Source organism: Crocuta crocuta, unplaced genomic scaffold (assembly GCF_008692635.1).
Source record: "Crocuta crocuta isolate KB4526 unplaced genomic scaffold, BGI_CrCroc_1.0 scaffold61, whole genome shotgun sequence".
Lineage (NCBI taxonomy): Eukaryota > Metazoa > Chordata > Mammalia > Carnivora > Hyaenidae > Crocuta > Crocuta crocuta.
The window spans coordinates 7,042,735-7,069,984 of record NW_027528369.1 but is presented as its reverse complement, the minus strand read 5'-3'; the positions used below and the strand labels follow the sequence as shown (position 1 = coordinate 7,069,984).

The 27,250-nt window shown below is 44.4% G+C and overlaps 1 protein-coding gene across 1 annotated transcript in view; it reads right to left on the bottom strand.

Moving 5' to 3' along the window:
* The window catches only part of CDH13 (cadherin 13), a 1,024,187-nt gene that overhangs the window by 130,048 nt on the left and 866,889 nt on the right, over positions 1 to 27,250 (bottom strand). The window contains exon 8 of the mRNA XM_077754065.1: positions 13,898 to 14,038. Within this exon, the coding sequence (XP_077610191.1) occupies positions 13,898 to 14,038 (141 nt within the window). The remainder of the gene's footprint in view (positions 1 to 13,897; positions 14,039 to 27,250) is intronic.

Below are 27,250 nucleotides of genomic sequence, written 5' to 3'. Positions count from 1 at the left end.
CCCGGGTTGGGACTTGTTCCCCACCTGAGGACACAGGAGGTGGGGTCACGCGTGCCTGGAGACATCTTCCCCAGCAGTTCCCTGAACTGCGATTGGCCTGGGGAACGGTACCCTTGGGGTTCTCGGTCTTGATCTGGCCCCTGGCATCTGGTCTAGCCTCTGTCCTGTCTCAAGCTGCTCCAGCCACAGTGTACGGCTCTCAGTTCCGCAAGCAAGATACGCTCTTCCTAGAACCGGGGTCTTCACGTGGACCTCTGACTCCCCCTCTCTGCACCTCACGGTTATGGGATGATTTATGTCTCCCAAAAATGATATGGTAGAGTCACAACCAGCAGCATCTTAGGATGTGACCTCACTTGGGAAAGGGATCTTCACAGAGGTGGCCAAGTTAGAATGGGGTAATAGAGTGGGCGAGCAGTCCCTACACAAAGGGAAAATTTGGACGCAGGGGTGCACCCAGGGAGAAGGCCATGTGTGGATGAGAGCACAGAAGGGGATGGATCTATGAGCCTATGAACTCCATAGATTGCCGGCAAACCACCAGGAGGTAACAGACAGGCAGGAACAGACTCTCTCAGAAGACGACACCCTGCAGACACTTTGATCTTGGACTCTGGCTTCCAGAACTGTGAGAGAATGAAGGTCTCTTGTTCAAGCCACACAGCCCCAGGACACTAACAAAGTCATTGTAAAGTCACCTCCTCTGAGGAGACCTCCCTGAACGTCACGGTGGGTGCCCACAGTGTCCCCATCAGTGGTGATTTCGCCCCATTCCATCTTGTCACCAGAGGCCATCCAAGCTATTTTCTGGCTCGCTGTCCCCATTCTAGGTGGTGACATTATGAGGTCAGGGACTATGTTGGGCTCACCGCACTGTATCTCAGCCCAACACGCTCCCTGGCAAAGAGGAAGCATGGAACTCATGTCTGATGGATGGGCTGGTGAATGAATGAATGAATGAATGAATCAATCAGTGCACTTGGAAAGCAACCATTTAAGGTCATGGTGTATAATATGCAGCTTAGGCGCAATCAGGTCGTACAGGCGGTGGAAGAGGACCCTTTGTATAAATCCGTCTTCTTAGATCTGGGCAGGCCAACAGCGAAATAAAATGCTGCCAACATGGGGACCATGGATATTCAGTCTATAAGTGAAACAGACTTTAGTTTGGGAAGAAGTGACTATATGAAGATTAGTTCTGGGTTATTTTGTCTAATCCCACTTAGAACAATGAGCTCACACAGAAGTCTGGAGTTGTGGGATCTTTTCTTTCCTTCTCGTTTGTGAGTTCACAGCATAAGGTGAGCCTGTCCCCACGCTAATGATTCCTTTACGTATTATTTACTAACACTGGGCTTGCCTTCTCTCTTCCTCCCCAGCCCTCGCTCTCTCCCCCTCTCTCTCTTTCCTTGATGGGTAGAGAAGTACCTTCAAGGCTCCCTGCAGTCTACGTAGATTCATTTATTCATCTCTGGGCAGGAATTTAACTCCTGCCCTCTTGGGTCTCAGTGAACCATGGTAAGATGATAAACCTCAGGGTTCCTTGTGACTTTTGTGTCACCGTAGGGCTTCGACATTTTTCCACTGGTAACAGCCATGTGTGCTGCAGCAAGTTGGGCCTGGGGTCTGCTGTCTGCCTTGAACGGGGTCCCGTATCCCAAAAACCAGTAGATTGGATGGAATTCTTTCAAAGGTCCCCTGAACGACATGACTTCTTAATTTTTTGAGAGCCTCTGTTGCTTGCTGCCAAGCATTTATAATTTCTTCCCTCTTTCCCCTCTTATTTGGTCATCCACTTCATGCCAGGCTTGGGGCTGGGGCCAGAACAGAGAGCAAAAACTATAAGGTCCTTTCTTGTGGAGTGGGATATTACATAACATAGAAGAGCGTACATGTAACACTATATGACACAGAATAGAATAATATTTAATGATATATTAGAAGCTGAGATACTAGAGACTGAAATAAGTATCTGCTGTATGAATAGTAAATTCATCTCTAATTAAACATTTGATGTAATCTCCGTGCTTTATCCTCCAGGCAATGATGAAAATGACGTGCCGCCCAAATACCAAAGCATTTAGACGGTATTAGGGAATATGATATAAGTGCACGGTGACAAGGTGACATGATAATACTGTGCTGGGGATGGCACGTGTCTGTGGGAACAAGAAGGAGGAAGCAACAGCCTGCCCGGGGGATTTATAATTTGGGTGTTGAAGGATAAGTTGGAGTCTTCCAGACACGGAAGAAGAGAAAGGCATTCCAGGGAGAAGGGAACAGAATGTACAGTGGTGCTGATGCATGTCAAAGCCTGAGGTCTGGGGGGAATAAATAGAGCTTCTATGTGGCCTGAGATGAGAGTAGGCTGTGGCCAGGTGAACGATATTTAAAACCATCCACGCATAGGACCCAACGAGCTTATTTCTAACACTGTTCAGTACAAGATGGCTTCCGCATGCAGTGGGGGCTTAGCTAATGCGTTTCTCCCACATGCGCCATTTTTGTTGCTCTTGGCTTTCTGTTTTTGAATGGTTAAGCTCTCATTCTGCAAGCCACATACAGAGGCGTAGTGATGTGTATTCTTAGAGGTGAAAAATATATGTTTTATAGCTTTGTGTTTGTTGCTCTTGGTGTGAGATATTGTATTTGAATGGAAGCAGATGGATGAAGCCTTCAGAGGCCAGTGTGCTACGGAGTGGCCCCATGGTGGGACTCTGCCAGCTGTAGTAAAAAATTGCTCTTATTGCCGCTGCGCTGCGCTGACCCTCAGAGCAGAACCAGAGGGTTAGCGGAAGCATGGAATTTGCATAGAGGTTCACACAGGGATGGTGGGGATCAACACATCATGAATATAATTATGAAAGAGTGATTAATGCAATAAATCATCTGGCTGTCTGGTCTACCTCTACAAGAGCCTTGAAGAACCAACCACAGGGCAAATTACGTTTTTTCGCTTAAAAAATTCCAGATGTTTTGACATCACTCACACAGCTTTGAATCGGCATGGGCATTTTGGACAACCCAAGGTTTCTCACCCTGCAGTCTACGAACAATTAAATTCAGGAAAGCACGCAGCACCCTTTTCCTTAGCTGGAAGTATCCTGTTTGGATGATGGCTTCTACTTATAGAGCATGCTTCTATTTGTACAAATGTTTGCCTTCACTCTCTTTTAGTCAAGAAATCCAGCTGTAGATCTGCTGTTTTAAGTGCTTCTGAAATTTGAACACTAGGAGACTTAGCTGATGATTTCATGTTCTCCTATGGCCTGGGTGCAGGGGAAGAAGGCGATGAACTCACCTTTTCCAAGTGAAGATAAATGGGGGATGTGGGTATCGGCTGTTTTGCAGCTAACCCGTCATTAACTACGTGATGGGAAGGTGGAAATGCAATTCATAGTAGACGGCCTCCAGAGTCCTTGGACAAGGTGTTGACCCACACAAAGATGGACCAGGAACTGAAGTAATGGGAAGTGATGTTACTGTTCGTATAGCTGGGAATTGGTGGTACCTGTACACTGATGTTACTCTGTTCTATTTTCTCCAAATATCCCATTTCCTGTCATATTGGGATTTCCCCCTCCCCTGCCCCCTTCACACTGCACAAAGCAAAGGATAAAAATCCCAATAGTGTATGTTTGGTTTTATTTTAAACGTCAGACACTTAGAAAACTGTCAGATATGTGATTTCACAGCATCACAGAAAAAAGTCTCACATATTTCACCATGATGGCTGTAAAAAGCTTCATGGGAAGAGGGAGGATGGACTATTTGGAATAACATTTAATTATCTTCAAAGATTTATCTGGCTGTTAAAATGTCTTGGACTCCACCTTCCAGAAAAGTTACTTGAGTCACCTAATTGAAATGGGTTTGATCTTCTAAGCAATATGTGGTTGGCTTTCTGGATTAATCTCTGTGGAGCAAGCAGAATGTATAATTAGGTGGCCACTGTTTAGACACAGGCATATCTGGTTTTAAAGGACTCTCCTAAGGGAAGTAGATTCTTCTGGGAGCAGAGACTCATTTAAAGCGCTCAACTATAGTGCATGGAGTACTGGAGGAGTGGATGAATATATTCACTTAAAATTTTTTAGAGTTCATTTATTTATTTATTTTTGAGAGAGAGAGAGAGACAGTGCGAGTGAGAGCAAGCTGGGGGGGGGGCAGTAGAGAGAGAAAGAGAGAGAGAATCCCAAGCAGGCTCTGCACTGTCAGCATGGAGCCCGACGTGGGGCTCGAACTCATGAAATGTGTGACCTAAGCAGAAGTCAGATGCTTAACTGGTGGAGCCATCAGGTGTCCCTAAATATCGTCACTTTAAATTGACTTTTGGTGAAAGAAGTCACAGAAAGTCATTTCTTAACCATCAGACCACCAAAAGTGAATGAGAAGATCCAGAAGAATTAAGGAGACTCCAGATATTCATGTCAACTCAAGAGTGAGGAGATCAGAAAGTAGAGCTTGCCATGGATTACGTGGTTAGTTCAACCCTCATGCAGTTAGAGTCACTTCTTGATCATGAATATCAAGGAAGAGACACACAAATTATTTAACCTTTTCATGAAAATGGGTTGATTTTGAAGCAATTAGAATGAAAGGATGGGCGCCCTGACAAACTATTTCATTATAGTTCTTTAATGAATATATTTGAGAGAGAGAGAGAAGAGAAGAGAAGAGAAGAGAGAAGCAGAAGGAAAGGCAGAGTGGGAATCTCAAGCAGGCTCCATACCCAGCGCAGAGCCCGACAGGTGGCTCAATCTCATGATGGAGAGATCATAACCTGAACTGAAATCAAGGGCCAGACACTTTTAACTGACTGAGCCACCCAGGCGTCCCTTGAGTCCATATTTTAAATGAAGGCGTTAGGCTATTTTGTGCCGTGGTGAATTCCATACACACATCTACGGCTCTTCCCTGATACTCCAGATGCCAAGGCTGATCTAGATTTTCTCTTTGTTGATGGTAATTGGAGCAAACTTCTTCCAGACCAACCCTCAAATCTAGAATGACTTGAGGGTATGTATTTAACACAACAGGACTCCCACCTATGTGAAAGCACTGGACAACTACCAAGGCAGCCCGAATCGAGAGTCCAGGATCGCGCAGAGAGGGAAGCTAGCTCACTGAAGTGTGGCCAAGATCCTATGGGATTTTCCCTTGAAGACATTCCCTACATTGTAATGGCACAGGAGATGCGAGGCGAGGGGTCTGAGCAGGGAGTAGAGGCTAGGAGGCCAGGAAGCCGAGCAGAGCTTCCAGCAACCTCTTGGGGCTGAGAAGACTACTGGAAGCCAGGCTCTCTGAGGTGGGAGAGCCTTTGTAAATGCACCAGACTTTCAGTTAGGGCTCCAGAAGGCACAGAAGAAACCAGGAAGTAGATTCGCCCTCATAAAAGACTGAAACTCCCCAACAAATCAACTCAAGCCCAGACTTCTTTAGAGTCACCTTTTTCTACACTTAATGGTTTCAGGAAGTAAAAGTAAATCCTTTCTGGTGGAATATAACATCAGCCAGAGTCCAGAATTACCTTGAAAACATTTTCACATGCGTTATTCGGAGTTAAAAAAATTCTAGGCAGGCCAGTAGACCCTAACACACGACCAAAAAGCAAGTGAAAAATACTGAAAATAGCAATAGATTTAGAAGTGATCTAGATACCGGAGGTAACATTGAATTTAAAGTAACTCTGAGTAATATATTTTAAAAACAGATAAAACGCAAAATTCCAGCAGAGAATTTTAGTCTATAAGATAAATTCATGGAAATTATATTTAAAGTACAATAAATGGGGGTGGCTGGGTGGCTCAGTCAGTTAAGCGTCCAANCACTCGTACTCTTTCTCTCTGTCAAAAAATAAATAAACTTAATAAAAATAAAGTACTCTAAATGGAATCAAGAACTTGACAGATGGATATAAAAGATTAGACACAGTAGAAGAGGCAATTTGTGAACTGGACAAGAATGCGGGAATAACAGAACAATAGAAAGTTAATATATCTGTCTTGGGGTGCCTGGGTGGCTTAGTCGGTTGAGCGTCCGACTTTCGCTTCGGTCATGATCTCGTGGTTCGTGGGTTCGAGCCCCGCGTCGGGCTCTGTGCTGACAGCCAGCTCAGAGCCTGGAGCCTGTTTCAGTCTGTGACTCCCTCTCTCTCTGACCCTCCCCTGCTTATGCTGTCTCTCTCTTTCTCTCCTAGAAATAAATAAAACATTAAAAAAAAAAAAGAAAGTTAATATATCTGTCTAATTAGAGTCGAAGAAAAAAGGAGAGAAAACGGGTCAAAAGAGATACCTGAAGAGTTATGAACAAGGAACAAGCATGATAAACACAAGTTAAACTATACCTCATTATACCATGGTAAAAGTGTGGAAAAGTAAAAGCAAAGAAATGTTATTAAAAGCAGCCAGAGGAAAGGGCCACATTTCTGACACTGGAGAAGAAAGGAATACTGACCATTGACCTTTCAATAAACGTTAATGGACGTGTTAATGAAATGGCACCTTGAAAATGTGGCAAAGAAAATAACTGTCAACCGACATTCTGCATCCCGTGAAAATATACACTGAAAATTCAGGCCAAAAAGATGATAATAAGAAACGAGAGGATCTGTCACCACTATACCTGCACTATTTTTAAAATAAAAAGGAATTCTTTAGTCGAGAGGAAAATGATCTCATGTGGAAGCACAGAAACATGAAGGAATATATAATAACATAAAGGGTGAATAAATGGATGCTTATTAAATAATAGTTGTGTAAAACGTAAAATGTGTGGCATTAAAACATGACAATTATATCTCAAAATATAGGAGTGAGGTAAAGGGAGTTTAAATGTCCTAAAGATCCTGAAGAATCCATAGTGTTAAAAATGCTAATTTATTTTAGATTCTGTAAGGCGAGGATGTATATTTCAACTTTTCAGAAACTAGTAGAAGAATATGAAAATGAAGTATAATAAATAAGTTATAGTAGAATATGAAATGGTAAAAATACTGGATTCATTAATAAATAGGTGAGAAATGAGGGAAGAAGAATTAAATGTAAGCTCTCAGACAGAAAATAAGTATTAGGATTGGTAGATTTAAACTCAAATATACAGTCATTGCATTACATGTGAGTGGGAAAAATGATCCAAGTAAGAAGACTAGGTTTATCAGAACTGGTAATAATATCAAACCCCAACTATACATTGTTTATAAGAAAAACACTTTAACATAAGATTACAGAAAACCTGAGAGAAGAAAGGATGGAAAAAATGTAGCATGATGGCACTAACCTTAAGAAAGCTGCAGTAGTTATTTTAATACCAGCTGAGGTAAATTTTAAAGCAAAAAGCATTTCCAGAGGTAGAGAGTAAGCTTTGAAATAACAAAAGATCAAAACATCAGGAAGATATCACAATTTTAAATTTGTATGCACTTAGTAACACAGCTTCAAATATCAAAGAAAAATTTGATACAACTAACAGGAGAAATAGATCTATGATCACAGATATTATATCTATTCTTTCAGGAGCTGATAGAATAAAAAGATTAACAGACAAAATAAATAGAAGATTTGAACAAAAAATAACTGCAAACGACTATAATAAACTATACAACTGTAGATTTCACATTGTTTTCAATTGCCCATGGGGCATTTATCAAAACTGATCACATGCTGGGTTGTAAAACAAGTCTCAATAAATAGCAAAGGACTATAATCATATCAGTACGCTTTCCCACCACAGTGGAATTAAGCTAGATGTCGATAAAAAGGAAATAGCAAGGAAATCTCCAAGTATGTGGGATTAAGCAATATACATTTAGGCAGGTGACTGAGAGGAGTTTTAGGAAGTTTCTGAGCTGCTGATCACGCTCTATTTCTTGATACGGGTTTTGCGCTTGAGTTGTAAAGAATAAAGTCACCCAGTATTGGTATACTTTTTTGTATGAAAGTTACATGCTTTTTAAAAAAGAAGTCCATAAAATTATTAAGTCGTATGAATTGCAATTTATTTATTGGTTTAAGTTTCATTATTTATTTTTGAGGTGGGGACCGAGAGAGTGAGCAGGGGAGGGGCAGAGAGAGAGAGGGGCAGAGAGAGAATCCCAAGCAGGTTCCACACTGTCAGCATGTAGCCCAATGAGGGGCTCGAACTTATGAACCACGAGATCATGACCTGAGCCCAAACCAAGAGTTGGATGCTTAACCAACAGAGCCACCCAGGTGCCCCTTAATTGCAATTTAGAAAGACATTTTGGAATGTTTCAATAAAACAAGTTAGCAGTTATAGACTCCCAGTTTGGAGCAATATTATAGGTAACTTCTTTTTCGTTCTAACCATTAGAGAAATGAGAGAAAATTCAGATAAAAATTTAGTGGATTGTACACAAATGTTCACCACAGCATTGTTCATAACATCCAAAAAAAATTGAAATAGCCCAACTGACCATCAGTGGATGAATGGATAAACACAATGTTGTAAATTCATAGAATGGAGTATTGTTCAGACACAAAAAGGAATGAAGTAATGATACAGGCTGCAACATGGAGGAAACTTGAAAACATGTCAAGTCAAGGAAGCAAGTCACAAAAGACCATATAGTGCATGGCTCCATTTATGTGAAATTTCCAGTGTAAGTGAGTCCATAGCAATATAAGGAAGATTTGTAGTTGCCAAGGGTTGTGGGGATGTGGGGATGGGGAGTGATCACTAATGGGCCTGGGCTTTCTTTGGGGTGATGGAATGTTCTAAAATTAGATAGTGGTGATGGCTGTACAACTTTGTGAGTCCACTAAAGGTCAATCGTTGTACATTTTAAAGGGGTAAACTTTATGGTATGTGAGTTCTATCTCAAAAAAGTTACTAAAAATACTTAACGGAGGGGCACCTGGGTGGCTCAGTCAGTCAAGCGACCGAGTTCGACTCAGGTCATGATTTCACGGTTTGTGTGTTTGAGCCCCACGTCGGGCTCTGTGCTGACAGCTCAGAGCCTGGAGCCTGTTTCAGATTCTGTGTTTCCCTCTCTCTCTGCCCCTCCCCCACTCATGCTCTGTCTCTCTCTCTCTCTCTCTCAAAAATAAACAAACATTAAACAAAATTTAAAAATACTTAATGGAATGTGGAGCAGGAGTGGTCAAGTTAAGGAATGAAGTGAATAGATATTATCTTGACATCATTCTGCGTCAGATAGTTCATTAAGAGGAAAAAGTAAATTTCTAACCCAAGAAATAAAGTATCTCCTTGATTGATAAACCAATTAGTGAAGAGGATGGAATCATAATGGATACATTGGGCAAAGATTTAAATGTCTTGTGCTTTGGACTGCCATGTCAACATCAATAAAGATAATATACAATTCTTTAGAAAAAAATTTTTAATGTTTTTATTTATTTCTGAGAGAGAGAGACAGCATGAGCAGGGGAGGGTTAGAGAGAGAGGGAGACACAGAATCTGAAACAGGCTCCAGGCTCTGAGCTAGCTGTCATCACAGAGCCCGACACGGGGCTCAAACCTATGAACTGAGAGATTGTGACCTGAGCCAAAGTTGGACGCTTAACTGCTTAACCAGGCGCCCCCCCCTCTTTATTTTTAAACATTTTATTTTTTATTTATTTTTAAATGTTATTTTATTTTATTTTATTTTTGAGAGAGAGAGTGTGAGCAGGGGAGGGTCAGAGAGAGGGGGAAACACAGAATCTGAAGACAGGCTCCAGGCTCTGAGCTGTCAGCACAGAGTCCAACGTAGGGCTTGAACCCACGAACAGCGAGATCATGAGCCGAAGTTGAATGCTTAACCGATGGAGCCACCCAGGCACCCCTATTATTCTTTTAAAAATATTTTTAAGACATTTATTTATTTATTTTGAGAGATAGCACAAATGGGGAAGGGGCAGAGAGAAAGGGAGAGAGAAAGAATCCCAAGCAGGATCTGTGATGTCAGCATGGAGCTCAACTCTGGGTTCAAACTCATGAACCATGAAATCATGACCTGAGCTGAATAGAAGAGTCCAACGCTTAACTGACTGAGCCACCCAGGTGCCCTAGAATTTACTTTCTAAAATAACTTTTAAAATATTTCCTCCCTTAGTAACAATCCCTATGTTGTCCAAGACTAGAACATGCCAACTAAAGGTGGAATTATTTCTCGGTCTCCTTCACAGATAAGGGAGCTAAGAAGATGCAAGCACAAGCTGCATGGCTTTCTGGGGGAGCTTTTCCTTAGGTGGCAGGTCTTTCCTGGCCCTTCTCACTTCCTGTTTCTTTCTCACTTCCTGTTTCTTTCTTCCTGGTATGTGGACACGATGACTGGTGCTGCAGTGACCCTATTGTACTGCGAGGCAGCCTTGGAGAAGACAGAGAAGATAAGAGGAATCTGGAAACTGGTGATGTCATGGTGTCACCACGCTGACCTGGGACTGTCTGCCTACACACTCTTATGTGAGAGAAAGCATACCTCTATCTCGTTTAACTCAGCGTTTCTTCCTGTCTCTGTTATTTGTAGCCACACACAACTTCTCTTTCAAACAGATAAAAATATTCGTATCTATATGGGTGGAAGATCATGTCACATAGAATTAAAACAAACAAAGCAACCATATATTCCTATGAACTTCCTAGACAGTCTCAAACCCGAATGAGCACCGTTTCCAATCTGGAATGATTACACCTCGCCGCTCGTCTCTACTATTTCATCTTCAAAATCATGAGTGCAGTGGCTGCTCTCTGCTCCTCTTACATCCTACGGTCCTAACTCATCCACAGTCCAGAGGCCACTACACTTGGAGGGACTTCCCAGGAGTTCTCCTTCCCTCACTGGCAGGTTTCTCTCGCCTGTTTTGCTTTTATTCACTGTGACACATTTTACGGATTCTGCCACCTCGCCTCCAGAATTCTTCTCTCCTTGAACTCTAGGGTCTTAGTCATGTATTTCAAAGAGACTGAGCAGGTTCATAGATCACTTTAGAGGAAAGCAGCGGCCTTTCAACGGGGAGAAGAGATGGCCCTTTGGACAAGAACGTCAGTTGACCTTTTATATTTTACATATATTCTTAACCAACTGAGCCACCCAGGTGCCCCAGTACATTTTATATATATTCTTAATGCTTATTTATTTATTTTGAGAGAGAGAGAGACAGACAGTTGGGGAGGGGACGATAGAGAGAGGGAGAAAGTGCGAATGCCAAGCAGGATCTCTGCTGTCAGTGCAGAGCCCAACATGGGGTTCCAACTCATGGACTGGCATGAACTGAGCTGAAATCAAGAGTTGGGTGCTTAACTAACTGAGCCACCCAGGCACCCCAACCGTTTACATTTTAGAAACATCATCGCCATGATACCGTGCTCTTCCTCACCACCGCCATCTTGCCCACCACCGTCTTCTTAATCACCACTTCTCTCCCAGCACTGTCCTCGCCATCACCTGCCTTGTTCATACTCATCACCAACACCCCAGAGAACTGTGGGTGACCAGCACTACCTAGATGCTTTCCATCATCGGCTCACTCAATAGTCACAAGAACCTACTGAGCTCGGCTCTACCGTCAGCCCCAACAACGGGTGAAGAAACTAGAACATAAGTGGCTAACAAGCTAGTGTCCATGGTGGGACCCGAATCCAGTTCTGGTTCCAGAACCCATCACTTCCCCTCTGTGTTATACTGTCTCTGGCAATTCTGGCATCCTAAACGCATGAATCCTTTTACACCAACAAACAAAATCATCACCCTTTCAGGACACATTAGACAATTTAACTGTGAATTTAATTTATCCAACATTGGATAAAGGCTACTTTAGGACAATCTAATAATCCCAGAGGGAGAGTTTCATGTACTTGCTGGTTACGAATTCCTCTCATTTTACGTTTCATCTTTGTATGAGTTGAGACATCACCTTCTCTCTGCAGGAATCTCAAACTTGTTGTCCAATGTCCATTTAAAGAGAAGTTCTGTGCTCTTGCCCACGCCCACAGGCGAATCCATTTTCCAGGGTGCTACTTGGGGTCTCTTACTCTACTTAAGAATTACTCTCAGTTTGTCCTCGAAGACAGTGGTATCAACGATGACAATGCAAATCTCTCACGCATGGCATCTTTGTGACCAGGCACACACTTCTTTGTTCCCGAGTCACAGGCACTAAGTTCAGGGCTGTGCTGAGGTAACTAATTAGTCTCACACACCAGGTAACGTTGATAGATCTTCTTCCTTTAGGTTGGGATTGTCTAATTGTTACTTTCATTATTGGGTCTATATCGAATGTTAAAACATGATTTTAGCACTTTTTTTTTTTGGAAACAGAAATTCTGAAGACAAACCAGTATCCCCAGTGAACATTCCATGGGACACAAGATCAGTGACACATGATGAAGTCACCTGGGATCAGGGAACAGTTACTCCTGGGGCCAAATAAGTCTGAAGAACCCTACACACTGTCCTACAAACACAAAACATTTTAAAGTTACCTCGAAGTACTGCACTAAACAAAATCTTTTTTTTTTCTCTTCAACTCAGTGTTTCCCACATCTGGTCGACCCCGAAGTCTTCCCCTGCCCCACAAGGGTGAAACTCGTGAAACTAGTTTTTTGGGAACAGTTTGGCCAAGCCGGAAATAGCGAGCCACCTGTTTTAGCAGTCATAGGAACACATCATGGAAAGCAGTAGAATGAAGCCATATCAGCTGCGTTGGCCTCTGCCTGTCTTGGTACCCAAGACCCCCCGTGGGAGAAGGGGAGATTTCTACCCTCAATGAGTCATGTGTGTCGGCGGGGAGGAGAGGGCACTGGGGAGCCAGAGCGCCCACCTCTCCTGAGCCATCTGGGGTAGCCCTGGGACTCTCGAAGGAGGGGCGAGTTAACCGCAAATCCAGACATGGGCCTTTTTTTCTGAATGCCAGGGAGGGTAGGAAACATCAAGCACAGCCCAGGGAGCAGTCGCATGGCTCATTGGGAGGTATGTTCACATCCCATTTCTGCCACCTCCTCTGCCCGTTGACCTTGGAGCAGTTACCTAGATTCTTTGAGCTGAACATAAGCTCCTTTACCGGTAAAAAAGTGGTTAATGAAACTAACCTCGCACAGTCCAACGAGGCAATGGATGAAGGTGGAGAGCCCCGTTGGTGATGGTGGATGGTGGATACACAGGCTCAACCAATGGTAAGGGCTGTCTTTCCCAATTCTGTGCTCTGGGTCAGTAAGCAGGGCGGGGGTGGGGGAGGGTGGGTCAGATCATTGGCTCGGGCCCTGACCCCCAAAGGAGCCATGGCATTAGCACATTTCCACTAGGGGCATGATGCGAATAACTTCCTAGTTTGGATACAAATTCAGCGACCGAATGTGATTTTGTGTCCTCAGCCTGTCCCCAAACACTGCTCCCCTGGAATAAATGGGGACCAGCAGCCATGATCCATAATCATAAAAGCAGGAGAGGTGAGAGTAAATAATGGCTCTCCTAGACAAGCGAACTTGGCCGTTATTTATAAGCTCCTGGGCCGTGCCGTTATTGCCAAGAAAATCTGCTTTACCTTCTTGCCGCTGTTCCGTCTGGCCTCTCAATCTGTACTTGCTGAAAAAAATACTTATTGTTATGCTAAAACCACAATGGGCCTCTCATAACTCAGCGCTAAATAACACCGATAAAACCAGGGAAATGGCACTTTGGCATTAGAAGTTCTTTCCTTGCAGACTTTAACAAGATTCAGTGCTTTTGTTCACACAACGCGCTTTTCAGCTTTACATGTGCACAAAAGGCACAAATACGAGAAAGTATTCTGGCAAAACAGCACCCCGTCTCCCACAAAGCGGCGCTTTGATTTTGCAAACCAGAAGCCAGCCCGGGGCTGCATGTGGTGCGTGGGATTAATCCTGATCAGCCATGAGGGCTGTGACCCGCAGGGGTGCCAGGGCCGCAGGCGCTTACCTCTTTCTTGGTGAATTTTGGCGAGTGATCGTTTTTGTCATCGATCATGATGGTCGCTGTGGCCGTGCCCGTTAACCCAACATCTAATCCAGCCATGTCTTGAGCCTCGATGATCAATTCATACTTGGGGTTTTCCAGAGTCTACGGAGGGAAANCTCCCCCTTACACCCACAGAGTGCACCTGTTTGTATAACCATGTCTTTGGAATCTCTCTAATACAAGAGAGTCCTGATTCATAGACTGGACATGACTGTGGGGATGGAATCTATTTTCTGTCCTTATCTAAAGTGCCATTTGATATATTCCAGGCTGTTTCATTTCTGGGCTTTGGGGATACAATGCATGTTTGATGTTTACATCCATATATTTAATTTCACCATGACCTTATCAGACTGATCTGGAAAGGAGGCTAAGTTTGATGATGAGATTCAGACTAAGATGGTGGGTCTCGGAACTCATAGTTACTGAAAGACCCGATAGCCAGGCATTGGGTACTGGACCTTGTGCTTAATCTTTCCAGCATGCAAGTATTTCTCCCATTTTACAGGTGAAAAAATCCCAACTGAGCTGGTCTAGAGTCACTTGCATCACCCTTCTTTCATGTCATTTGTAGTCATGTTTGTCTTTCATGCTCTGTTAAATTTGTAAAATGCATTAAAAATTTTTAAATGTTTATCTTTATTTTTGAGACAAAGAGCAACAGAGTGTGAGTGGGGGAGGGTCAGAGAGAGAGAGGGAGGGAGACACAGAATCCGAAGGAGGCTCCACTCTCTGAGCTGTCAGCACAGAGCCTGATGTAGGGCTCGAGCTCGTCAACCTTGAGATCATGACCTGAGCCGAAGTTGGACGCTCAAACGACTGAGCCACCCAGGTGCCCTGAAAAATGCATTTTAATCCATGATGATCAATATAACACAAGCAATATTGTCTCCCTTAATGCACATAAGCTTTCATCTGAACATTTGACAGCATCCTGCTGCCATGTTTAAACACTCAGAACAACTAACCAAGTGGCCCTGACCTCAAGATGAGGAGGTTGGTAAACACCAGTCCCTGCCTGTAAATTGCCTCTGGGATGGATCTGCTTGCTTGGGTCAAGAGCACCCCATTCTTCTGGTAAGGCAGCACCCCACATTTCCTTAGTGGGTCTACCCGTCACTTATTCTTTGCCCATGTGGTTTGGGTTGGATTGCCTTTCCCCACCGCTCACCGGCCAACTGTTGGGATGAGCCCCGACTGGAGGCAGCAAGTCAGCGTAGGCCATCCCAAGGGGATGGCGACTTGTCCTGGCTCAAGACCTGTGTTTGACACTTGGGAGAAGTAAGCTCTGTGACCCCGTGGTAGGAGTCTGGAAGCCTTCACCCTGGGAACTAGATGAGCTGTCTCATGACTGCAGCGGGGGTGGGGTGGGGAAGCCCATCTGAGAGTGAAGCCAAGCTACTCACAGAACTAGACTTGAACCCTGGAAGAAAAGAAATGGTTCCCAGTGATTGCATTAGATCACTTCATCATGCCAGGCCCGAAGCCAGTCTTGCCTGTGGACTTTTCAGCTAATTACGGCATGAATTTTCCTCATTAGCTTGAACCATTTTGGAGTGCTTGCTTAATTACTCACAGAGTTCATGTTGCATCGCCATCAATAACAAAAATAAAAGGTCCCGCCAGTTGTCAACTGTTCTGTCAGTACAATGGCTTCAAAGGCTATGACTTATACCAGCCATGAATTAAGAAATACCATGGGAAGCAAAAACCAAAACACAGTAGGGATCTAGAATTTCCTTCTAAAGCCAGAAGTTTGACAATAACTCAATACTAGCTGTCCCCAAAACTTTTCAGTATTCTTTAAAGGGTGGCTCGCTCCCTAGGGCATCTTTAATTGGTTGTTTCTTGACTAAGGGCTTCTGCGCTACTATCTTAAGGAGTAGGAGTTCTGTTGTATGGTTTGGAAGGCTCTAAACTCCTAAATTTGAAAGAATGAGTGGGATATTAATATACTCCTTGGATGGAATTATCACCATGTTCCCCTTTGCCCACCCAGCTTTATTGAGATGCAGTTGACATATAACATTGTGTAAGTTGAAGGTGCACATATGATGCTTTGATACATGTATATACTGTGAAATGAGCTGCAAGAGGGTGGAAGGTCACACCGTTCTCTACCCGCTGAGTGCAGACAGAACTTGGCACCAAATCCAGCTCGAGGGGACTCTGGTTGTGTCCAGGTCAGCTCTGTCTATGCTCCAGGTAAGGCTGGAAAATCATCAGTGGCATGTAAGTGACTTTCTACTTATCAAAACCCACACGTTGGATTGAGCTTACTATTTGCCATAAATTCTGCAGTGGGACCACATGAGACCAACACTTTGGCCCATTTTCAAAACCTTTCCTGAGGGCCTCTGGGCACATGCTGGCCACTAGCCGGGTCTAATGACTTGTGCGACATTTTCACGTTTCTAATAAAAGGTCGCATGATTCTGGAAGCACTGAACCCTATAAATAAGAAATTATGAGTATTTTTCAATATTGAAGAGATCATGGCAAACTTAGTCCTTTCCCCCATGTAATATCACTTACCAGTATCATTCCTGGACATCATTTTAAGGGTTACATACAATATAATGATATGCATAATATATAATTTACCTCATCATCTTCTATCATTAGGACTTTGGGTTATTTCTAGTCTTTAAACATTTTTGACAATTTCAAATTACACTGCAATGAACACCTTGTTTTTAGAATATTTTTTTAAGTTTTATTTATTTTGAGAGAGAGAAAGAGCGCATGAGCAGAGGGAGAGAAAGAATCCCAAGCAGGCTCTGCACTGTCAGAGTGGAGCCCACTGTGAGGTTTGAACTTACGAATTGTGAGATCATTATCTGAGCCAAAATCAGAGTTGGATGCTTAACTGACTGAGCCACCCAGGTGCCCCTGCAATGAACATCTTTATTCAAGAAGCTTCTGATATATTTCGACTACTTTTTTTTTTTTTGAATGATAGATTCCAAGAAGTGGAATCACTGAGTCAGAGTATAAACACTTTAATGCCCTTTACAGTTAACCCTTGAACAATGCACGCATTAGGGGTGCTGAACCCTCATGCTGTTAAAAACCTATGTGTAACTTTTGACTCCCAAAGGTTAACTGCTATGCGCCTCCTGTTGACTGCAAGCCCTACTGATAACACAAACAATAGATTAACACGTTTTGTACGTATATATGCTGCATTCTTACAATAAAGGCAACTAGACAAAAGAGAAAATACTTGTAGAACATTGTGTTGTATTTACTGAAAGAAATCCACATATTATCCACACAGTACAGACCAGTGTTGTTCAAGGTTCACTACTGCTTACCTAGAAGATATGACCAATTTTCCTATCAGTTCTACTGAAACATTTATGATCCTAGGTATGGCTTGTCCCTAAAGAACAGCTGATTTTGCTGCATGGAGCAAACTGGCGACCGAGCGTGATTCTGTGACGGCCATCTATTTAACAGGACTGTGAATTCCTCACAGCATTGGCCGGCCCCAACATACAGTGCAGGTCGCTATGGACACGCAAGACAGTGGTAGTGGATACGTGCCACTTTGGTTTTCCAGTGTCCATTCCCTCTTACCCTTGGACCTATGCTATAATCCTTTGGGGGCATCACCCCTTCCTCCCTCTCCGCACAGGTGAAGTTCAGGTAGGGTTGACTCTAGCTCTGTGATCTAGGGATGGTCATGTGGCTCAGGCCTGGACAATCAGGGGCTCTCTCATTTCCATGACCTTGTGATGAGCACATAACCCAAGTCAGATCACCCAAGCTTGAAACGCAATTCTAGACATACTTCTTTTAATACTCTTAAGTAAAAGGCGTTCTCTTTCTGTTTACTGGGAGGGGGTTTGACATAAATCTGGAGCTGGGAGTGGCCATTTGCTACCACACAGAGAAGGTCAGCTCAACAGAGAAGATAACACAGACCTTAGAGGTAGAGACAGAGTTCCTTCAGCCTCACTTGAGCCATTTAACAATCATCCTTTTTTTTTTTTTTTNCACAGATCGCGAGATCATGACCTGAGCAGAAGTCAGACGCTTAACCGACTGAGCCACCCAGGTGCCCCTAATAATCATCTTTGAAGCCAGAATTTTCCCTTCATATTTTGTGAGTTCTGTGAGCTAATATATTTCTTCTTTCCCTAAGACATCTAAATTAAATGTTCCGTGAGTAGCAACAAGAGAGTTTTGACTAATACCGCAACGAACACTGTGATCAATTATCTGGTTATTTGCAAGAAAGTGTGAGAGCTATTGTACCATCCTACAGGATCACAATAGGCTCTTCATAACAGCACTGCCATCATTTCTTGAATACATTATTTTTCCTTTTAACATGTTCCCCTTCACAGAAACTTTTTTTTTTTTTTTCCGGCCGGAGAAAGTTATTCTAATTTCTTCCTTCATTAGTCTTTGTGTCCATTTAACTGGAAGTTATTAAACATCTAGTCTAAATATTGTGCTGGGGATGCAGGGATGGGAAAACAGAGTCCCTTTCTTCAGGGAGCTGAGGGAAGTTCAAGGTCAAGCACAGGACTAATCCCGTATAACTGTGACAAAGTGGAGACATAGCGAGCAGAGACACGTACAAATTCTCATGACAGCTCAAAGGGAAGGACACACTGGCTTTAACTCTCTTGTAATTTAACAAATTTTATAAATAATGGGGAAAAAATGAACCAGCCAGTTCCTGTCTCCTGAAGTAAATAAAACTTTATGACTACAATGAGAAATAGATTGACTAACCCAGTAGGAAATCAATTAGACAATTAAGGAGACAAATTGCAAGGTTTGGGCTGAGATGTTCCCAAAGTCTCAATTTTCTGGCAAACTCAAGGCTACTATTAAAACATGTTTTTATTATTGGAGGAGTTTCCAGTGAATGCAAGAAAACTGNCACACTTTATATGCACACATATTTAGTTGTGTTTTTTTTTTTTTAAATTTCTTAGCATTTATTTGCTTTTGAGAGAGAAAGAGAGAGACAGAGCGTGAGCGGGGAGGGGCAGAGAGAGAGGGAGTCACAGACTGAAACGGGCTCCAGGCTCTGAGCNGGGCACACACACACTTTATATGCACACATATTTAGTTGTGTTTTTTTTTTTTTAATTTCTTAGCATTTATTTGCTTTTGAGAGAGAAAGAAAGAGACAGAGCGTGAACGNAACCCAGGAACCGCGAGATCATGACCTAAGCAAAAGTCGGACGCTTAACCGACTAAGCCACCCAGGCGCCCCCCAAGTTTTCTTCTTTAAAAACAGCTCTTAAGATAAAAAGCCCACTGGGCTGTCAGTATCGGGGATATTTTTTCCTGTGATACACTTATTGCTTGTGCAATGACAACACTAACAAAAACCAAACAACCTCCTTTGAAAGCTGAAAGGCTGAGAAGAGAACGTCACCTGAATCCCCTCGCGCTGACACAAACAGCATCTGCTCGGCTCTGACCTACGTCCCACGCCAGCTGTGCCTTCTCCAGGGAGCCTTCCGTAAATCCCTAGCTCCCGCCATCACTCGTAGGTGAAGTGTGCAAACGTGTCCTGCTCGGCCGTCACTCGCCCTTGCTCCTCTGCTGTAAAAGACCCCTACGGCTGCCCCGTGCGCTAGGAAGCACCGCTGATGCAGAGGAAGAGGCCCTGGTGACCACGTGTCCTGTTTGTCTGCCTCGCGCTGGCTGACTGGCCACACGGGCCTCCCTGCATCCCCGCCGGGACAGTCCGGTTCTGGGAATTCGGGCCCCGGGGAGACAGAAGGCAGGGCGAACCGCTGTCTTCCCTCCACGTGACTCCCAGGCTCAGGAGAAGGGTTTTGCCTTCGTGACTGCTTTGGGAGGAAACTTCCCACTGTGGTACTTCTCCCTGCCCACGAGGCAGGCACCCCGCCTCTGGGGACCGAGACCTTCAGCTGTCCTGCTGTTCCGTCTTGGTGGGGGAACTGAGCAGGGGGCGGGAAGCCTCAATGCCTTCTCAAGCCCGAGCTGCTCTCTCTCAGCACAAGGATCTCACCTGGTGCTTGTGTTTATGTCTCCCAAGTCCTTCAGGGCTCACTGGGGACACCGGGGTGGTCAGCTCCAGAAGAAAGAGCCTTTCAGGGGGCCCCCAGGGGGCTCAGCCAGTTAAGCGTCCAATTCTTGATTTCAGCTCAGGTCCGTGAGCCTGAGCCCTGCATCAGGCTCTGCGCTGACAGCGTGGAGCCTGCTTGGGATTCTCTCTCTCCCTCTCTGTCTGCCTCACCTCTGTTCATGCTTTCTCTCTCTCAAAATAAACAAATAAACTTAAAAAAAAAAAAGAGATAAGAAAGAGCCTTTCAGGCTGAGTTGGGCTGATGGTGCTGCTCTATCTGGAAAGACAGGAGCTACACTGCTGAGGTCTGGGACCGAACAGCCTCCTGGCTCCGACTTTTCCCTTGATTCTGGAACACACCCCAGGGTTTGCTCAGGAGAGTATTTATGGTCCCGAAGCAGCCAGCATCAGTTTCAGTGGCCTGCACCCAAAGGGACCTATTCTAAGCCGAGCCTATTCGTTCACCAAATCCTGTTTCTTTTCATTCCAGGAAGTCCTGCGAGGTGACTAGTGGGTCTGATCCTGGCCAACGGAACATGGGCAGAAGTGACCCTGGTGCGGCTCCCAAGCCTCCCACGTAATCCTCCATGTTTTCTGTTTCCTAGAAAGGAAGAGGCCTGGATCTCCAAAAACAAAGCCTTTTTTTAAGCCTTTCTTCTTTAGCCTTTTTAGTCTTTTTTTTTTTTTTTTTTTAAGAGAGTGCACACACACAAGTGGGGAGGGGCAGAGAGAGAGAGAGAGAGAGGGAGAGAGTGAGAATCCCAAGCAGGCTCCACACTGTCCATGCAGAGCCTGATGTGGGGCTCAAACCCAAGAACTGAGATCATGACCTGAGCCAAAGTCTGATGCTCAATGGACTGTACCACCCAGGCTCCCCAAGCATTCGTTAGCTTTAAGGGAAGTTCATTGAAGAGTTTAGCCTACCCTGACTAATGTGAAGGCTGCGTTCCCTGTTTGGTTTGATTTTGAATGGCCGTTTACTATCCCCCTAAGTGGATGACAAAGTTTTCAAGGGCAAGGACCATGCTTTTGACCCCACCACCTAGCCAGTACACAGCGAACAAGGTGGGCGATTTACTTTCATTATCATTAATGATGATATATTACTGTTGCCCCAAGCTAAATTATATCTCAAAGGTCTGAGCATATCGGTGGCATTTCCAAACCAGAGTCATTTATTCTCGGGGAATGGCTTATACTTTGGGGAGCTCTAGCTCAAGGAGACAGGATTTTATTATTTTGACCAAGAAATGTACTATGTCAAAACCAGGGACATTAAATTGGCTGCTCTGGGTTTATTTTTGGCTATTTGATCTGTTAAGACATATCTAAGAGGGTCAGGCTGCTCTCTTGACTTGCATTTTGCATTCCTGCACCTGTTAATGTGTGCATTCTGCAGTCCAGCACTTTGCTATCTCCTCCTGGGTGTCAACTAGCTACCAGTTAATAGATATCCCAGAAACAAAAGGAAGATGGAATATCTACCAGAAAAAACCGTGGGTGCATCTCCACAGATACAGGCCAGCTTCACTGATCACACTCCTTTAAAAACCAGACATTTCATTTAGAAAAAATAAACCCAAGAATCAAGCCTTGTCATTAAATATGGCAGATAATCAATCACCAGAACCTAGATGTTTTATAGAGCTACGGCGACATTCGTACGAGTATGCATTTAACGGAACATTTATCACTAATAACAAGCATAATGGTAGCTGTGGGGGGAAGTCAACAGATAAAAGATACATGGGAAAAGGCTTTGCCATTAACACACACGGCACCCCGCCATTCTCCTGCATTGCCCTGAACACGTCCCCACACCTCTCTTTACATTTTGTCCCGACTGGATGTCTTCCCAATGCACCCCACTTTTTCTCAGTGTTGACATTTCTACCTCTACTTTCTTTTTCTTTCACTTTTGTTTACTTTATGTAATAGGTGGGTAGTAAGAGTCTCCAAAATCTTTCCCTTCTTCAGCTGTCTGAAGCCCTTGCAAACCTTTTGGTCTTTGAGCTTGAATGGGGAGCTCTTCCCCATCAATAATATGACTGTCTTGTTGTACTGCATTCAGAACTTCTTCTGAAGAAGATGGAATCCAATCAATCCATACCTCTGGGAAACCCAGAATCTCTGACAAAAGATATAGAGCACTTTGGTGCATGGTTCAAAGTGCTCTCTCTCAGTTCATTCACGGTCATGTCCAGGGAAAGCTTTGGACAAAAGCCATGAGCTGGCTAATGGACGCGGCACCACAGTGTCCTTTGCGGTTGGGGCCGCCATCGTTGGATCTTTCTACCACTACTTCTTCCAGTCTCATTCTAGCTCATTTGTTGCTGGTCACTCTTCACTGCACTGGAGCGCCAGAAAGGCAGGGACCTGACTGCAAACCGTTTAGGAAGTGGCTCCACCACTTAGTAGCTGAGCAACCCGGTCAAGTTACTTAACTTGTTTTTGCTCAGTTTCCTCACCTGTAAAATGGGGAGAAAAATGACACTTCTAGAGTCAGGATCCAAGTAGGGAGCATAAAGTGCTAAGCACAGAGGCTGGCATATGTAAGTGTTCACCAGATGGCTGCTGTTACCATGCCGTAGAATCTTCTGGAAAGTCTTTTAAAAGTGTGGCAAGAAACAGAGTGTGGCATCCAGGAACAGTCAAAGGTATTGAATGCCGTCAACAACCACGGAACGAGCCTGGGAATGGATCCTTCCCAGTCACACCTTCTCATGGTGCTGCAGATTTGGGGCAAGCATGTGGACTGCAGCTTTGTGAGAGCCCATGAGGTAGAGGATACAGCTGAGTCATGCCCAGACTCCCGAGCACAGACTTCATGAGATAATAAATATCTATGATTGGAAGTCATTATGTTTCAGGGTAATTTGTTATGCAACAATAAATAACTAATCCAGTTTTGCCCCAGCACTTAATCACAGTCTGTCATATTCTTGTTTATTGATTGTTTGTTTGTTGGCTGTCTTAACTCTGCCCATTTGAGCTCCATAAGGTAGGGACCTTGTCTTGTAGAGAGCTTTACCTCCTAGGTCCTACTTCAGTGCCTGGCACATCAGAGTTACACAATAACTAGTCACTTATGGATATGTTTTACTAAAATAATGAATCACACAGAGTGGTGTGTCTGTAACGCTTAGCAACAGGTTCTCCAGATTTGTAGTGTTGTTCAATTTTGGTGGCTTAGATACTCCTACTGTGGCTGAATCCAAGCTACCAACCTGACACGGTCAACCGCATTGCTGGAAAGTGGTCCCCTTTATCCTCGGTTTTGATTTTTCTGGCTTCTGGTATCTGTGGCCAACCGCGGTCTGGAGTCAAACGCTCTTCCTTCTGACATGGCGTCAGGAGGTCAACAGCAGCCTGATGCCACGTCAGAGGCCTACGTCATTCACCTCACTACAGCTCATCACATGGGCATTTTCTCACCTCAAGTCATCCCAAGAAGGGCAGTGATCGCAATAAGATATTTTGGGGGGGGGCACATTCATATGACTTACAGTGCATTTATTGTTTTTAATGGTTCTATTTTATTATTGTTGTTAATCTCTTACTGTGCCTAATTTATAGGTGAAACTTGATAACAGGCATGGACTCACAGGAAAAAACAGAATCTATACAGGGTTCAGCACTATCTATGGCTTCAGGCGTCCTGCGGGGGGCTTGGAACATTTCCCCACAGGTAAGGGGAGACTACTGTGGATGCAATTAGTTATTGTGAGGCCGTAAGAGCTGGCTTTAGCTTATCCATGGGCGATAGGAGTCAAGGAAATCTGTAAGAAGTCTTTTTCAATAAATCCCTTTGTTGTCTAACAGTGATAAATTTCTTTTTTGGGGGGCTCAGTCGGTTAAGAGTCTGACCTGGGCTCAGGTCATGATCTCACGGCTGGTGGGTTTGAGTCCCACGTCGGGCTCTGTGCTAACAGCTCAGAGCCTGGAGCTTGCTTTGGATTCTGTGTCTCCCTCTCTCTGCCCCCACTCTGCTTGTGCTCTCTCTCTCTCAAAAATAAAAAATAAAAACATGTTAAAATACATTTAAGGGGCGCCTGGGTGGCTCAGTCGGTTAAGTGCCCGACTTTGGCTCAGGTCATGATTTCACGGTTCGTGGGTTCGAGCCCCACGTCAGGCTCTGTGCTGACAGCTGGCTCAGAGCCTGGAGCCTGCTTCAGATTCTGTGTCTCCATCTCTCTCTGACCCTCCCCTGCTCAAGCTGTCTCTCTCTCTCTCTCTCTCTCAGAAATAAATAAAACATTAAAAAAATACATTTAGAAAATTCTTCAAAAGATCCCTTTGTTGTCTAACAGTGATAAATTCCTTTGTTGGGGGGCTCAGTCGGTTAAGAGGCCGACTTGGGCTCAGGTCATGATCTCATGGCTGGTGGGTTTGAGCCCCACGTCAGGCTCTGTGCTGACAGCTCAGAGCCTGAAGTCTGCTTTGGATTCTGTGTCTCCCTCTCTCTGCCTCCATGCTGCTTGTGCTCTCTCTCTCTCTCAAAAATAAAAAATAAAAACATGTTAAAATACATTTAAAACATTCTTCAAAAGATCCCTTTGTTGTCAGACATTTAAGGTATTGTTAATGAGAAATATTAACATGGGATCGATAGCACAGGTATAATGCGATTCATTTACTCATCAGCTTGACCCAGGCCGAGCAGTGCAGACCCCTTACCATACGGCACCTGGTCAGGCAGCACACATTCTTCTCCAGGTTAGCTGCACCTGACACCCGGTCTATAAATACTGCAAACAGATTGGTGAAAACATTATCTGAAGCAGAACGAGTTGTTGTCTGTCTGGAGTTTGATTTATCCACTCTGGCCACGTAACACTGGGGACAGGTAGTCCATAAATCCAGCCAGAACCACATACATTTCCTTGTAAAATGCGTCTTATTCCCACCGCAGACGGTGAGCGCCTTTCTTCCATCTTCTCATGCGTGAACGCGAGTCCGTTTGACTTGTGTTTGTCTTTAGGCCTCTGTTCACTTTGCTCCTCAGTGCTAATGGGAACATTCATGTTCTTGGCTGTCACCTGCTGTGTTTTCATTCCCGGCTGGGGTCTTCTGGGTAAGGAGAAGGCCGAGCTCATTTCCCCAGATTTACTGGTTGCTGAGAAAGCCAGCAGGGTGGGGAACCAACAAGGGAAATAAACCCTGCCTCTTAGAAATATGTAGTCGGAATAACGTAAGTGATAGATTTCAGGTGGAGGGACACCAAAATCAAACAAAACATTTCCAGGAGCGGCGTCCATCTTCTGATGTTACTGATGAGTTACAGTAAATAAATTGCTAATGGCATTCATAGTGTCCTTGGAAAAATCACCCTCTTTAGACCCAAGATGGGAAACGTTTGACATTCAGGCTGATGCCAGTGAAACAGTGACATGGCGTCTGCTAGGTTCATGGAGCCCTGCTCGGATGTGATGTTTTTGGTCAATTTATATTCTAGATAAATAAATAAAAGTCAAGGTATGATGAGGTCTATATTATCCTAACATCTATGAGAAGTGCGTCGGAACACGGGGTGTCAGGAAGGCCACATGGGGGTTATTTCATTCACCACACATTTACTGGGCACTTACTATGCATGGGACTTTGGGTTAGATGGGACTGATAAGGAAGGGGAGTCACATGGAATTCAAAATAACCCCCAGAGGGGCGTCTGGGGGGCTCAGTCAGTTAAGTGTCTGACTCTTGATTGCGGCTCAGGTCACGATCTCACGGTTCGTGAGAGGGAGCCCTGCTATCAGCACGGAGGCTGCTTGGGATTCTCTCTCCCCTTCTCTCTGCTCCTCCTCTGCTCATTCTCTGTCTCTCAAAATAAATAAATACAGTTAAAAAAAAAAGAGAAATAATCCCCAGTTAATTTCAGTACGATGAGACGGGAGTAAGAAGAATGCTGAGCATCACACAGGAGAGGCTACTTGACCCAGATGAGGTGGTGGGAGGCATTAAGGACACATTCCTGCTGAAAAGAATAACCTCCTAGAGGATTAGAAATGGGGTCTTGACGTAGAAGTGAATTTCTAGGAGAGAAGATGGGAGGCTATTAATCCTAAATGCCACTAAATTCAGTCATTCAGTAACAGCTGAAGACTGATTCTGATTCAGGTCAGGACACTGTGGGAACCAAAAATGTAAGATATAATCCCCACCTTCAAAGAACTCATAGCCTGGCTGCATATAAAACGCGTGCGAGCGGCTCCAGAAGACTCTAGGCAGCACGTGCGGAACGTGTGGTCAGTGAGTCCAGGTGTGAAGGGCGTAGCTGGGTGCAGGGGGCTATGGCAGCTTCTCAGTGGCTTGGGGTTAATGCAGGCTCAAGCTACAGGATGCAGGATGGGTGTGAGGGGGGAGCATTCAGAGAGGGAAGGAGAACCTAGGAACCAGCATGGAAGTGGCCCGCTCAGATAGGGTCACTAGTGTGTTTGGAGTCAAGGTTTGTGAGGTGATGAGACACAGAGATCATTTGGGCCAGGCCCGCCTTCAAGGCTCAAGCCGAGGAAACTGAGTAAGGGAATCCTGATAATTTCTCAGGTTGATCAGTTGCAGACAAAGAAATATAGATCCTAAAAGATGGAATAAAATTAAATCAAAGTGCTCTTTCTCTACAGTCTTTATGTTTCCATGACCCATTGCTTATTCCGCGAGCCTGTGCTTTCCAACCTTTCGGCAATTGTCATGGTAACGTTACACCGGGTACTGGTAGGTGCTTCAGACGTTTCGTCTGAGCGGGTGTTTCCTGGGCTTGCGTGTATGGAATCCCCTGGTGGGTGCACTGAAACGCAGCTTTTCAGCCCACTTCCGATGCTTACGGCTCAGGAGGTCCAGGCTAGGGCCAAGGACGGGCACTTCAAGGAAGTTTCTAGGTGAGGCTGGTGCTGCTGATCTGAGGACCATACTTTGATTAGCACTGTCCCAAGGAGCATTTGCTAAAGACAGGTCAACATGCCCTATTAGAGATTTTAACCGAAACTCGCCTGTTTATGAGACAATTTAAATGAAAAACAGGAAGCACTGTTTGCTAAACTTTTCCTTTCTTTGCCCTTTCTAAAGATACTCCTTCAAGACACTTCAAGACACTAGCTGCTTCCAGAATCATCTTCTAGATGTCTTGGTGTGGATGTTCTCCCTCAGCCTCCATGGGCTAATGGCAGCTCATGCTCCCCTGCAACACAGCCCTTCTTCCTGGACCCACAGCTCAAGCTGTCTCCCCCTCCCCTGCCCCATGGCCCTCAGCAGGC